Genomic DNA, 15245 nt, shown 5'->3' with positions numbered 1-15245 from the left:
AGTGATATTATTACCCTGTACTTATAGAGCATTATTAAATGAATTTAATGATGGAGATACTAATTTTAAAAGTCAAATACAAATGATAAAGCAAATGGGTTGAATAATTCTTGGAGATAATTTCTTTGGTCTGCTTCTACTGAGGAAAAGATAAACAGGTATATTAAAAATCCCCTAAAGCAGACAAAAATACTGTGCATTTTTCTTTTTTATTTTTTAATAGCTGTATATTCAAAATAACCTTGTGAAGTTAAAAAATTATATAGTGAAGGTCATAATAATTCAGGCCACCCTCTGCTCCCTAATAATTAAAGTACGACCCTAGGCCGTAGGGGTGGTGGCAGTTGTTGCATTATGGGGCCAGAAAGCCCCTGAATGGCCTTTCTTCTTCCTTATGCAGCTTCTTATCCAATGGGAGAGTAGTGGCTCAAGGCTCCTGGGCTGCTGCAAGAGTTGAGGTAAGGGCAGTGACTGAAGCTCCTAATATTATATGGCCTGGCTTTTTCTTCATATGTTATCCTTAACTTAGGCAAACTTATCATTATTCAATATGAGAAAATGTAGTTAAATTTTTACCAAAATAATGCTGGCCATTTTTCCATTATGTAATTACCAAACAATGAAATGGTAGAATAGGTTAACATGCATATTTCTTCCATGCCTTTCACAGTACTTAACTAGGTTGCTTCGACAAGTGTTTTGCTTTAACACAAAAATTTTAATGGAGAAGGAAAGAAATATTTTCTGGTAAACAATCATAAATCTGTATTATTGATATATTTAAATATATTAATATATAAATTATGTATAAATATCTAAAAGTAGTTTTCAACCACAATGGATTGTCAAGATTTGAAGGCTTGAAAAGTAATTGAAGGTTTAGAGTGAAGTGAAAAATTTTTAAATATGGTTATGATATTTAATTTTTTACCTGATAGAGAATAATTCAGTAATCTAACTATATTTAGAGACTTAAATTATTTTTTAAGCCCCTATAGCACATTTTAGCACATTTTATTAGGTCTATGATAGGAAACAAATGGTATGTTATCATAATGAAATATTTAGTCATTTAAGAACATAATGTTTCTGACCTCTTATGTAAAGTGCTGTTGATTGAAGCCTTTAAAACATTAATGAAAAGTTAGAAAAAAGAAATCTGAAGAAATAGTTTGTCACTTTTAAGTTGTCCTTTGAAAAATACTATGGAGAAAAAGAAAGCCAAAGCAACCCACATTGGCCTAAAATATGGACATTCAAATTAGTTCTGGATTTTTAAGGTAGTGAAACTGTTATGTAACAGGGAAAGCTAGTTGGTAAGAGTAGCACCTTACTTCTCTTACTTCTCTTTGCTGAATATGTATCTATATGCTGTAGTGGAATGTAAGTTTTGGTGAAATCAGTTTTTAAATTACTCATAGACTGATAAAAATCTTCATAGAATGAGGGAGCAGTTTACAGTATGTGGCTCTCATTCATTCCTTCTTATAAAGAATTACCTGAATGTGCATTTTTGTGAGTTAAAACGATTCTTTCAGGCCACTTGTTTACTACTTACTAAGGATTGTGTATGGCATTTCAAAGTACCTGACCTAAGTGATCAGAAAGGAAACTTTAATGTTGAAATCATCTATAGAATCTTCTAAAAGTGTACCAAATTATTACCAGACTTCATTATATAAACTATTTGTGCCTAATGAGATGTAACATTCATAATATATGTTATTGTTAGAACAATAAGTGTCCTGAATGGTATTAAATTAAGGTATTTTTCAGCATTAAGAACTGATGCCTGTAATAGAATTCCACACATTTCTTTAGCCTGGTATTAGAGATCCGTAGACTTTTCTCTCCCAGGGAATAATAAATGTTTCATATCTTTTCCAAAAGAGGATGTGGGAGAATAGGGTGTCTTTAAGTCCCTTGGGCTTCCTCAGTGGTTCAGTAAAGAATCCTCTTGTGGTACAGGAGCCCCCAGGAGATACAGGTTCGATCGCTGGGTCAGGAAGATCCCCTGGAGAAGGAAATGGCAACCCACTCCAGTATTCTTGCCTGGGAAATTCCATGGACGAACGAGCCTGGCAGGCTACAGTCCGTGAGTTCACAAGAGTAGGTCAACGATTTAACAAGTAAACAAAACAAAAGACAGTATATTTCTTAGAGTGAACTCCCCAGCCTTTATGGGCATCCCTGGTGGCTAAGATGGTAAAGAATCTTTCTGCAGTGCAGGAGACCCATGTTCAGTCCCTTCTATATAATTTTTGTATGCCACCTTCCTGCCTCCCATAGTGACAATTGTCACCTTGAGTTTTGAAAATATAAATATCTTCATGGCTAAGAGATGGTGACCCATCCTAATTGAAGCATGGAGTTTTCTACTACATTTGCCTGAGCTGCCTCACCACAGTAGTGCCTTTCTTTCTCTCAATATTCCACTACTTTCAAGAGAAGAGGCACTGCAGCCTTTCTGAATACAAAGAAGTTTGTCCCTACACTGCGGCACTGACTGAGTTTTGTTATGGCAATGGTAGTGTGAAAGACCTACCACATTGAAGACACTGGCAGAAACCAAAAGGAGACCACATGGGTTATTCTGTTAGTTGCATTTTGGGGAAATGTTATGGGAGCTACTAAATACACAGAAGAATAGTAAAAGGAAGAAGGAATGTTGAGTAGTAGAACAATTGACTAAGGTACCTCCATCCATGAGATTTTAGGGAGGTGCACAAAATTAAACCTAAGTCCTTTGGGATTTTCAGGCAATTGTGTAATTTGTTTTTTAGTGGGAACATCAAATATTAGATTTTTAGGGAGGTAAGTAAAGCCATGTGCATTTGATACTTGCTTTTAAATTATTTAGATTATTTTAAATTATGTTACTACAGAGAATACTTTCTAAAAAGCTTTCTTCCATTTTTATGATAGTGCTGTTATTTATTTCTAAGGGAAGCTAGTAAAGGCAGTAAAACAGTGGTTCCTCCTTCATTCACATTTAAGTTTTTAGTAGATTTCATACTTTGTTATTTTGTGTATCTCTTTTAAAACATTTTATGTTATTTGGTTTTTTTCTGTTTTAAACACAGGTTCATGGGTTTTGTGTCAAAGTTTTAATTTCTTTCAGTTTTACAACCCTGATATTAAACCAGTATTCATCTGATGACTTTCTAGGTTTGAAGCAAAAACTGTGCTAGTATTAATATTTTAAAATACATGTTTCCCAGTCTGTAAAATAGTTAAGTAAAAAGACCTTTTTATTCTTAACAAATTCAAAAGAAAATTAATAAAGGTATTATTGTTAATCATTCTTACTTGACATTTTAGGAAATAAAACTAAAGATAACTAAAGATTGCAAATCTTTGGCAAAGCGAAAATTATAATCTTCCTTTAATTAAAAGTAAAAATGAGAAAAGATGAATGCAGAATACAGTTTTGAAAATTTAATGTACAAAATTGTCACATGACCCTTTAAACTAAATCATGCAAATATGATCCTTATCATTCATTACAGAAAAGAAGATCAAATCGACAAATTAAAAGGAAAAAATATGCAGAAGATGCAGAAGGGAAGCAATCTGAAGAAGAGATTAAAGGCTCTGTGAAAATAAAAAAGAATTCAGCTCCTTTACCTGGTGAACAGCCTTTACAGTTATTTGTGGTAAGACAGATTTTGGGTTATATGATAAAAAACATTTTAAACCAGTGTAAATTAAAAATCTTCATTATCTTTCCTCCTAAAACCTACATCAACTTTTCCTCCTAGGTTCCATATTATAGTTAATAGAACCATTAGTTATTTGGATCAGAAACCTAGGTATTTGTTCTCTCTTTTTTTATCTTTACTTCTTGACATTCAGTTTTTTGCCTCCTAAATATATTTTCCTGTGACTCTTCCAAACTCTATGTTTTTTGTGGAGTGTTTCTAAATTGCAAGTCTAATTACATTTCTTTTCTTGAAAACTCCTCTAACGGTGTCCTAAATCAGAAACAAATGAAAATGCACTTTTTTACAGCTTATAAAGCCTTTCGTATGGATTTTTTGGCTTTATGTCCTTCCACTTCTCTCTAAACTCTCAGTCCTCTGGTTTGATGAACATAGTTGTCTCAGTGCCATATTTTGACACCTTTATGTCTTTACATACGCATTTTCCTCTTTGTAGAGTTCTTTCACTCTCCCTTATCTGGACTGTAACCCAGCTACTCATTTCCTTGCTGAATCATCTGACACCTTGAACAAGTACTAATCTTCTCTATGCCTGAGCTTTCTAATCTGCAAAATGTAAACTATTGAGAATAATGCATAAGAGATTAAAAAGCCCAATATGTACTATGGTGGTGATGCCAGTGATGATGAGGACAGTAACAACAATTGATTTTTTTCATTTTGTATTTCTAACATTTAACATGGTCCCTGACATGTTAAATAAGTGTTTGTTGGATTTCAGTATATTTATAGACATACAGAGTGGCAACTGAAATGTTTTCAGAATGTATCATCATACTTTTTTCCTCCTTCACACAGGAGAATCCAAGTGAAGAAGATGCTGCAATTGTGGACAAGATACTATCTTCTAGAACTATAAAAAAGGAAGTAGGTAGTGATACATCATTACATTCTATACTTTATATGCCATGGCCTGATTGTAAAACTCATAATTATTGAATCTTTTTCTTAGATATCACCTGGAGTGATGATTGATACAGAAGAATTTTTTGTAAAATACAAGAATTAGTAAGTATTTGAGTTAGAAAAATAATAGATATTATTTCAATATGAATTAATATTTTGAATATATTAGTTAAATTATTTTTCTTTTATCTGTATTTTAAAATATTTGTTACTGCATGAACTTAAAAATCATTAAAAAGTGAATAGACTTTGATGTTGAAATTGAGTTGTTTTTTTCCCAGAAAACTACTTACTAACATCAAAATGCAGGAATATTTATAAATGATGCTTTTGGAAATAATAGATGTTTTCCATCATATTATACTGTTAAACTTTTCAGATTTTGTTCAGCTTTTTCGTATGCTTTGGTGAAAGAAAGTATTTAAATAAAATTACATTGCTTTCAAAACAAGTTTGCTTTCTGGTCATGACAAAACTGTTATAATGAAGAAATAAGTGAAAAGTCACATCTTTGTTATCCTTATGATTCAGTTTACCATTCTGTGCAGTGATCACAGTGGCTTTATTTTAGAAATTATATGAGAGTCTGTTGACATTAAATGAAATGATGAACAGCCTATTTAGAAAGTTGAAGATAATATTTTTAGAGGCCATGATTTAAAATAAATCTAAAAACAAAACATGATTTCTATATCATTCTAATATACTACTTTTATAAAATTTTAGCTCTTATCTTCACTGTGAATGGGCCACAGAACAGCAGCTGCTGAAAGATAAAAGGATCCAGCAGAAAATCAAACGATTCAAATTGAGACAAGCACAAAGAGCACATTTTTTTGCAGACGTAAGAAGAAAAAGACGTGTTGAACTCTGAATACATGTTGTATTATGTATCAAAAACTTAAGTATTATTCATTTTAATTCTTAGGCTTCTACTTTTGATATTTGACTATAAATGATGTCTGCATATTTTCCCCCCTAAATTTAGCTTGTGAGTGAAGTCGCTCAGTCATGTGCGACTCTTTGCGACCCCATGGACTGTAGCCTACCACGCTCCTCCGTCCATGGGGTTTTCCAGGCAAGAGTACTGGAGTGGGTTGCCATTGCCTTCTCCAGAGGAGGATCTTCCCAACCCAGGGATTGAACCCGGGTTGCCGCATTGTAGGCAGACGCTTTACTGTCTGAGCCACCAGGGAAGCCCTAAATTTAGCTTGGAAAGTAGCTAAAGGCAGGAACACTAATAAATGAGAATGATAGCTGTCTTGTGTATTCTATAGTTAACATTTATTTCAATACCTTTGAGAGTTGAATGTGAGTATATTAATATCTTAAAGTATTTTATCAGCAAACTTATTCAAGTAATGGTGACATAGCAAATAAATGAAAAAGAAGATTTTTCAGTATATAAGATACTGCATATTTTCTATATCAGCTTTGTGTATGCATGAACAGAACATCATTGGAAAAATTCATTAACTTTTCCAGGCCTTTTTAAAAAGTCGGATATCCTTTCCTGCTCTAAACTTTTTAATTTTTCTTTTAATAGACTTTTTTAGAGCAGTTTTAGATTCATCTAATTATTTTAACTTTTTATTTGAAAATGTTAGTACTGGATATTCCCACATATATTTTAACTAGATTCCCTAAATGTTCACATTTTACCACATTTGCTTTGTCCTTCACATTAATTCTTCTGTCTCTGTGCACCTCTCTCCCTCTTTCTGCCTCTCTCTCCCATGTACATAATTTTTTTTCTAAACTATTTGGTAATTCTCAATTTCAGTATTTTCTAGAAGCATTTTCCCATAATAATAGTACAATTAACACAAACATGGTAATATTATCTCATCTATAGACCTGAATTCATATTTCACTAATTGTTCCACTAGTATTTTTATAGAAAAAAATTTTTTAAGTATGTTTATGCTTATTCTGATCCAAAGTCTAGTTCTGCTGTGCATAATACGTTTAGTTGGCATGTCTCCTTTAATCAGTATTTTTTGTTTTCCATCCCTTGGACTTTTTTCTTTTTAAAGAACGTAGGTGGTCTATTTTATAGCGTGTCCCTCAGTTTGGGGTTGACTTGATGTTTCCTCAGCTTCAGGTCATGCATTTTTTTAAATGAACACTACAGAAATGATGCATCAGCATTCTCAGTGAATCGTGTCAGGAGGTATATGATACCTATTAACCCAATTACTGGTAGTGTTAACTTTAATCACTAGATTATGTTAATATCTGATGGCAGATTTTTCCACCTTGAAGCTATTTTTATTTCTTTGTAATTGTAAAGTCTACTTCAAAAATTTGTTGATTGAAATGACCTATCAACTTATGGATGCTGGGAGGTCCTCAAAAATTTCTCTCTTCCTCACTCTGGTAAATCTCTATTGAGCTGATGGGGCTTACCAGGTGGCTCAGTGGTAAAGCATCCGCCTGCCAGTACAGGAGATGCGGAAGGTGCAGACTTGATCCCTGGGTCAGAATGATCCTCTGGAGAAGGAGATGGCAACCCATTCCAGTATTCTTGCCTGGAGAATCCTTGGACAGAGGAGCCTGGTGGGCTGCAGTCCATAGACACGACTTAGTGACTGAGCACACACAATGAGCAAAAGATTTTAGAAGTACCTAACTAATAATCTTTTAATTTTTCTTGAAGGCTAATTTTTTTTAATGTGCCTCGGGTACAAGATAAACCAGAGCTATGCAGATTTTCTTAGAGTCCTTTTTTACCATTCTAGTATTGGGAAATGTGCTTTTATTACCAAGCATGTCTTGTACATGGAGATGATAGTATTGATCAGGAATGGATTAAGATAATGAGAACTAAAGGCAGAGCCATGGAGTACTGTAACATTTAGCGGTTAAACAGAGGAACAGATGCAGCAAAGATAACTGAGATGGGCTTTGGAAGTAAGGCTTTCAGGCATGATTAGGAATTAGCTAAGCAGACAAGAGAAGGTACAGCGATCTATTCAGAAGAGAGAAAAATAAGTATAAAAACATGAAGGTGTAACAGAACATGTAATTTGAAAAGCATGTGGTTTTGTACTTTTGAAGCATAATATCTTGGGTATGGCTGTGTCAAGCAGTAGGAGATGAGGCTAGAGGAAAATGTTTGAGCCTGTTTATTCCACAGAAACTAATGTGGGCTTGGTTCCCAAATAGGGGAGTCAGTAAAGAATTTGAAGCAAGGGAACAAAATGTAAGATTTATATTTAAGAAAGAGTGGGGACATGAATCAAGATAATCAGTAGCAAACACTGGACGGTAGTGGAGGACAGAGGAGCCTGGCGTGCTACAGTCCGTTGGGTTGCAAAAAGTCAAATATGACATAGCTACTGAACAACAAGTGTGAAAATAAAGGGAGGCAAAACAGTAGTTGGTGACTAGTTAAGAAGTTATTTGTAAAGATCCAAATAAGACATGAGGCAGTGAGAATGAGGAAGGAGGAACCAATTTGAGTTATAAACAAAATTAGAATCTGTGTGAATCAATGAGTTAAGGGAGGTGGGAGATGAAAGAAGAGAAAGAATCTAAGACGACTTCTCCATTGCTGGCTTGTGTAACTGGGAGTAGAGTGTGGCATGAAGTTGGTGCTGGGTTGGCCATTAGCCCAATTAGAAACTACAGGCAGAAGTACAGGTTGAAGTGTAAATGAATGCAGTTGAGTGTGAGGTTGCTCAGACAGTTTGCGTTTAGTTAGGTAAGGGGGTCTTGAGCACAAGAACCAGCACCAGATAGCGTTTGATACAAACGAGAGAGGAGCCTTCAGGTTAGGTGATTGGTCTTCAACTCTTGGACCTGGTTACTACTGAGGAAAGTAGCACAAGAAAGGTAAAGGAAAGCCTCTTTTCCAAGTAGGAAATTTTAAAGGATACACCTTCTAGAGTAACTTACTTGTCTGAGGTGCCTCATTTTTTCAGTGCTTTTTAGTTGAGTTTTTTTATATACATAACTTGGTGATTCATAGTACAAACAAATCATAGAAATCTTTTAGAAATTAAAATGGAAGTATTCCATTTTTTGAAATTCAGTTACAGTCAAACTGAAGTGTTTATTCTATAGTGAATAGCTAGTAATAAATTTGTCATTATTCACTTTTATTTTTCTACTTCTTTGTCAAATATCAATTAAGTTACTTTTAATTTTAGATGGAAGAAGAACCATTTAACCCAGACTACGTTGAAGTAGACAGAGTGTTAGAAGTCTCTTTTTGTGAAGATAAAGATACTGGCGAGGTAAATATTTGGTAGAAATACTTTTTGAGTAAGTAAGAAAAATCTAAAACCTTCCAGGTATTAAAACATTACTTTTTTAGAGGTAATGATCTAAAAACACTAAACAAAGTTTCATAAGTTTTTACCAGTAAAGATTAATATATTTAAATTGTTTCTGGGGATTCTCAGTTTAAACTGTTTCTTACTATTCTTTTTCAAGTTAATAAAGTGAAAAAAATTTTATTTTGCAGCCTGTTATTTACTATTTAGTAAAGTGGTGCTCATTACCGTATGAAGATAGTACTTGGGAACTAAAAGAAGATGTAGATCTTGCAAAAATAGAAGAGTTTGAGCAATTGCAAGCTTCAAGGCCTGACACAAGACATTTGGTAAGAATATGCCTTATCATCATGAAATCTTAGCATTTCCTTAATCAAGAGGTGTAGTGTGATTTTTGAATTTTGAATTTAGTCTGGTGTGCAATTAATACTGTATTTTTAAAATGACTACATAGTAAATAAAATTACTACATAGTATTGTATATATGTTAATTTAACTATTCCTCTAGTGGATACTCCAAGTTTTTCCTATTCTAAACAGTGCTACATTGAAACATGGAACCCTTTATAAGTGAAATCAGAAGTATTAATATAATTGTTTGGTCGGAACATATGTACATTTAAAATTTTTGGTAAGAAGGGACTTCCCTGGTGGTCCAGTGGCTAAGACTCCATGCTCCCAATGAAGGGGCCCTGCATTCAGGGGCCTGGGTCAATCCCTTGTTGGGAAACTAAGATCCCGCATGCTGCAATGACTACAACAACTAAAAAGATCCCACATGCTGCTGCGGCTAAGACTGGTGCAGCCAAATAAATTTTAAAAAATATTTTAAAATTTTTTAATAAGTATTTCCTTTTAAATTTCCCTCCAGAAAAGTTTCAAATACTTCTACTTAATCTTGAATTTATTCAGGTCATTTATAAAAATGTCAAGGGTATCAGTTTCAGCTCTAAGCATTAATTCATCCCTAAGTTATTAATTCTCTGTCAAAGAAAAATCTTTAATATACCCACCTTTCCCTTGCTTTCTGTAAACCGGTTATTTCTTTATAACTGAATAGCTCTTCTACTTCCATAGTAGCTTTATTTTTAGGAAAACCTTTTGTATAGAATATTACTAAAGATCCACGTAAATTAAGTACACTGGTTTCTTATTGATTCATCCTTGTCTCTCCTTGCTTTAAAAAAAAAAAAAACTGAATCAGTTATTGATTTTTGTAGTACAAAGACTACAGAATTCTAGAAAGTTATATGGCAAGGTGTGTTATTTTAATAATTACCTTTTTTTTTACTTAAAGCATAGGATTGTTACCATGTGAATCCAGTTTGCAGAACCAACCAAAAGAAATTCACAAAGAGATATACTATGATTTTAACTAAATATTTTGGCCAGTCCTCTTTCAAATGTAATTTGAGTATAGAAATTTCTTCACTGAAGAGGGATTTGGTATATGAAAAGACTAGAGGAGATCACTTTTCAATTAGAATCAGAATTAAGGAAGGCTGTTATGAAAAATGTGGAGGTGTAAAATAAAAGAAGAAAGTTAATTGTTCTGTGGAAGAGACCATATTGTTTTTATAACAGTTTTTTTTCTGGTTGTCATTTTATCTTCTGGTCTTCTTAATCTGTCTCCCAATAATACCCATAGCTTATTACCAAGAGGATAACAGCTCACCTCTTTTCCTTTTGTCTTCCAAGTGCCTTTTCTTGAGCCAGGAAAGAAAAGTGTTAATTAATTCAGGGAGGAGCAGTCTAAAGGATATTATGAAGAGGAAGAACTTTCTTTTTGGAGTGGGGTCCGTATTTCAGTGGTAACCTGATCTTTAGCCTTATTAAGTAAGCTGTTTCTTAGATCAGTGGTTGTCCATCAGAGGTGCTTATCACAGCCACTTTGGAACTTTTCAAAAATTAGAGGTGCCTAATTTCTGTATCCTGGCTCCAGAATCAGAATATCTCTGAGTGGACCCCAGGTGTTAAAAGTCGATTTTGATGCACATGGTGGGAAGAGCCACTGCCTTAGATACATTTGTAGTCTTTGGTAATGTAGCCAATAGAACTAATCCCTTCAGTTAAAGTAAAATCAATCAAAGTCAAGTAATATAGGAGGTAAGTGATTTTTTTTTTTTTGCCAGTCTATTATTATTAAATAAAACAGCATATAAACATATTTTTGAACAAGTGAAATTTGTTCCTAAACTAAGGAAATAGTGATTGGATTACTGAAAGGAAAATTATTAGAGAATATTACTTAATATGGAAATTATTTTAAACAATAATTTAAAATACATTATAGTTAATTGTTTTAAAGTTCATTGGCTACTATTTAAGAAATTTTTTTTTGTTGTTTTTAGTAAACCCTGAATATTTCATATTTGGGTGCTATTGTAAGATAGTACTTTTAAAATTTATTTATAGTTGTTTCTGCAATGTAGAATACAATTTTCTGTGTACTGATCTTATGCAGTATTGGTAAAATCACTTAGTTTGTATTTTTTTAGATTTCACAGGATTTTCTGTATAGTCAAATTATATCTTCTGGAAATTGATAAAGTTTCACTTCTTCCTTTTTAATCTTGATGACTTTTATTTCTTTTTCTTGCTTGATTACTCCTATTACAACCTGTAGTACAGTGTTGAACAGAAGTGATGAGAGTGGACATCCTTGCCTTTTCTGATTTTAGGGAGAATGTATTCATTTTTTAACCAGGACATATGATAGATGGCTTTTTCATAGATGCATCTTATTAAGTTGAGGAAATTTCCCTCTATTCAAAATTTAATGAGTTTATTTATTAGGAATAAATGCTGAAGTTTTCAAATCCCCTTTTTTACATCAATCTGAGATTATCATAGGTTTTTTTAGCCAGATCAACACTGATTAATTTTCAAATTTAATCCACCTTCCATACCTGGGAAAAACCCCACTTGGTCATGCTGTATTACCCCTTTCATATGTTATTAGATTCCATTTGCTAAAATTTTGTTATGAATTTTTTATCTCTGTTTATGCAGGATATTGGTCTCTAGCTTTCTTGTAATTCCTTTGTCTAATTTCAATATCAGAGTTTCACAGAATGAGTTGAGACTATGCCTTCCTCTTCAGTTTTCTGGAAGAGTTTATGTAAAACTTATTTGGTCCTTAGATGTTTATAAAATTTCATCATAATGCCATATAATGTTACCCTTCATGATTATTTTAAAAACAGTGCTTTTACCATGTATGAGATGTATGGAAAATTTAAAAGTCTGAAATACATCATTCATTTGTTTTTCCACAAAGGATCGTCCTCCTCCTAATATTTGGAAAAAAATAGATCAATCCAGGGATTATAAAAATGGCAATCAACTCAGGGAATATCAACTGGAAGGACTCAACTGGCTCTTATTCAATTGGTACAATAGGTATGTTGTGTGTTTTTAAAATGTGTTCCAAAATACATTAAGTGAAATTGATACTAATGTTGCTACATTATTACTGTCATGGAGTCTTCATTATTGACAGCAAAATTGTGGTTACCTCTGAAAGATAATGTACATTATAATTTAGAATTTTGACTACAGTTGCTTCCCTTAAACATGTAGCAGTCAGAATAGAAGAAAGTTGATATATTGATTCTTAATCAAATTTGAGATAGCTTTCTTAACATCATCAAACATCAACTATGTTATCAAATGTTTTTCAACTTACACTACTGTCTGCCAGTAATTGAATCTAGTTACTAAGGTGTGAGCAGTTTCATCTAAACAGTTAAATAAGTCTGTAATGTACATCTTCAAGGAAGCAAATTTTCAGTAATTGATAAGGAATAGAATACAAAATACAAGAACCTAGTAATGAATTACCTCCACTTATTATTAATTTTCCGAACTGGTTAAAAATCTTTTGGCATATTTCAGTTCAGTTCAGTTCAGTTCAGTCGCTCAGTTGTGTCCAACTCTTTGCCACCCCATGAATCGCAGCACACCAGGCCTCCCTATCCATCACCAACTCTCAGAGTTCACTCATATTATGTCACCTTTTTTAGTGAGATGGAAAATTGATTGCAAAAGAAGTAAAAAATGGTATCTTGATTGATAAAAAGTCTGATTATGTATATAAAAGAGCAAATGAAGGTACTATTATTAGTAATGGTAGCGAAATCTTATGACACTTATTCAGAATCATTCTTCTGTGTTTTTACTTGTCACGTGATTCTTCTGTTTCACTAAGTAACAGTGAGTCATGAGTCCACGGCAATGGTGCATCCATCAACTCCGTCAGATGGAGTGAGGGGGATCTGTTACCCCACACAGTGCTCTTTCCCCTTGTTTATATTTTCTAAGTGTTATCATTTTTCCCAAGAGAATCCTCCTGGTAAAATAGTCAACAAAATTTTAATTGTCTTCTCTATCAGTACCCTTTCTCAGTTGCTTGTTTTAAACTATACTATCTTCCTAAAGCACTTTATCAGAATCCTACCCCCTTCACTCTCTATATATGACTGCTTCTTAGAGAAGTCTAGGACCAGTAGTTGAATTCATTCAGATTGTTGCCTGCCCTCACACCCAAGCCTAAAATTGTATCTCCATCCTTAGCCATTCATGCCTCTGTCCTCCTATCAGAAGTTAAACAGTGCCTCCCCAGAACCAAGACTGACGCTACAACCTCAACTCTTGATAGGCATCGCATCCAGTCTTCAGAACCTCACTTCAATCACTTATCAGCCTTCTCTGTTATATCTTCAAACTATTCCATTAAGACTAATGCCATCCCTTCAGTCTGTGAACAAATTTGGGTTTAACCTGTATATAAAAATTTTAAAGGAAAGGATTAATCTTCTCTTAGCTCTGTTTTTCCTTCTAACTACCTTGATCCCTCTTTGTAACTTCCAAGGTAGAGGTCTAGGAAGTATAGCCATCATGAACTCTTCCTGTTTTCTTATCTCCAGTTCTCCTTAAACCTGTTGTTTGGATTTTAGTTCTGTATCATCTCTGAAACTCTTAATTTTCTAATTCACAGTGTTTTTTCAGCCATAAATTGCTGTCTCTGCTGCATTGGATAGTGGTTCTAGTCCTTTTTTAAACTTTTCTCCCATTCTCACTTCCAGCAGCTTCCATAGGGTTAACACTCCAGCTCTCCAGTACCTCTGTAACTGTTCCTTTCAGGAGTCTTTCCTGGTTCTGCTTCCTCTGCCTACCCTTTCAGTGTTTTTTTTTTTTCTTTCCCAACATCTGATTTTTTGCTGTCTTCTCATGTTACATGTTTGTTCTGCCCAAGCCAAACTTTATACAACCCCCCGTGTCTTCACTTATCAGTAACATCTCTAAGGCATTAATTCAAGCCCATATTTGTTTGCTTCTTGCTTCCTTAATGTCTATCTCAGTGATATTTCAACACAACAAATTCACAATTAACCTTATTATTTCCTGTTTCCTCCATATCAGACTTACTCTTCCGTATTTTACATCTTGGTTAAGAATAATGCAATTTAGCTAGTCACCCAAATTTAAATCTGACTGTCATCCTACACTCCATATATCTGATTGATCATTAAGTCCAGATCGTTCTAACATGTAGTTAACTTTAGAATTAGTTTTCTCTTGATCCCTCCTACCTTAGTCCAAAGGTCCACTATTCTTTGCTCTATTGTTTTGGTACTTTCTGAGTTACTGTCCCAACTTCAAGTCACCTTACCTTCTAGTATTCCCATGGCACAAGAGTCAACTTCAAGTACAAACCTAATCTCTTCAGGTTTCTTTAACAATGTTCAGTGACTCCCATTCTCAATATAATGATGTCCATAACCTTTATTTATGACCCCTGCTTATCTTAGTAATATCCCTTCCTTTACCATTCCCTCAAAACCATATTAAACCACTGTTGCCTTCCAGTTAACCGTATTCTTGACACTTGTACCCCTTTGTTCTGCCCTCTGGCAAAACCCTGCTCATTACTGACCTCCTCTCTGAAGGCAGTCTTACTTCTCTCTAGATGCAGTTAGATACTCACCTGAGCTTCCATAATGAACTTAACACTGATGATTCTTAATTGGCCATATATCACAATCTGTGCAGCTTATTTTAAAAATTTCAGTTGCTTTTATCCTGCTTTGCACATTGAATCAGAATTTAAAGGACAAGGCCATGGTAATTGTTTCTTAGGCTGTTCCAGTACATAGCCAGAATTGAAAACCAGTTCTTTAATTTGTGCTTCTGTGATAGCACGTTGCATGATTATTTATTTATGTCTGCTTTTCTAATAGATGCAAGCCCCCGGAAGGCAGAGAACATGTTCTTTATATATATATCCCTGAGATAAGAAGGCATTTAATAAATGTTTCCTGAATAAATAACATTT

The 15245-nt window shown here is 33.8% G+C and overlaps 1 protein-coding gene across 10 annotated transcripts in view; it reads left to right on the top strand.

Annotated features, from left to right (window-relative positions):
- Nucleotides 1–15245, top strand: part of CHD9 (chromodomain helicase DNA binding protein 9) — a 219269-nt gene that overhangs the window by 142804 nt on the left and 61220 nt on the right. For all 10 annotated transcript variants that reach the window (XM_040253575.1, XM_040253580.1, XM_040253582.1 and 7 more), the window contains 7 exons: nt 3510–3656; nt 4521–4589; nt 4675–4730; nt 5355–5472; nt 8783–8869; nt 9100–9237; nt 12189–12310. In XM_040253575.1, the coding sequence (XP_040109509.1) occupies nt 3510–3656; nt 4521–4589; nt 4675–4730; nt 5355–5472; nt 8783–8869; nt 9100–9237; nt 12189–12310 (737 nt within the window). The remainder of the gene's footprint in view (nt 1–3509; nt 3657–4520; nt 4590–4674; nt 4731–5354; nt 5473–8782; nt 8870–9099; nt 9238–12188; nt 12311–15245) is intronic.

The sequence above is a fragment of the Oryx dammah genome, unplaced genomic scaffold (genome assembly GCF_014754425.2).
Source record: "Oryx dammah isolate SB20612 unplaced genomic scaffold, SCBI_Odam_1.1 HiC_scaffold_13, whole genome shotgun sequence".
NCBI lineage: Eukaryota > Metazoa > Chordata > Mammalia > Artiodactyla > Bovidae > Oryx > Oryx dammah.
Note: the sequence above shows the minus strand (reverse complement) of the source record. Positions and strands in the feature narration are given on the sequence as shown.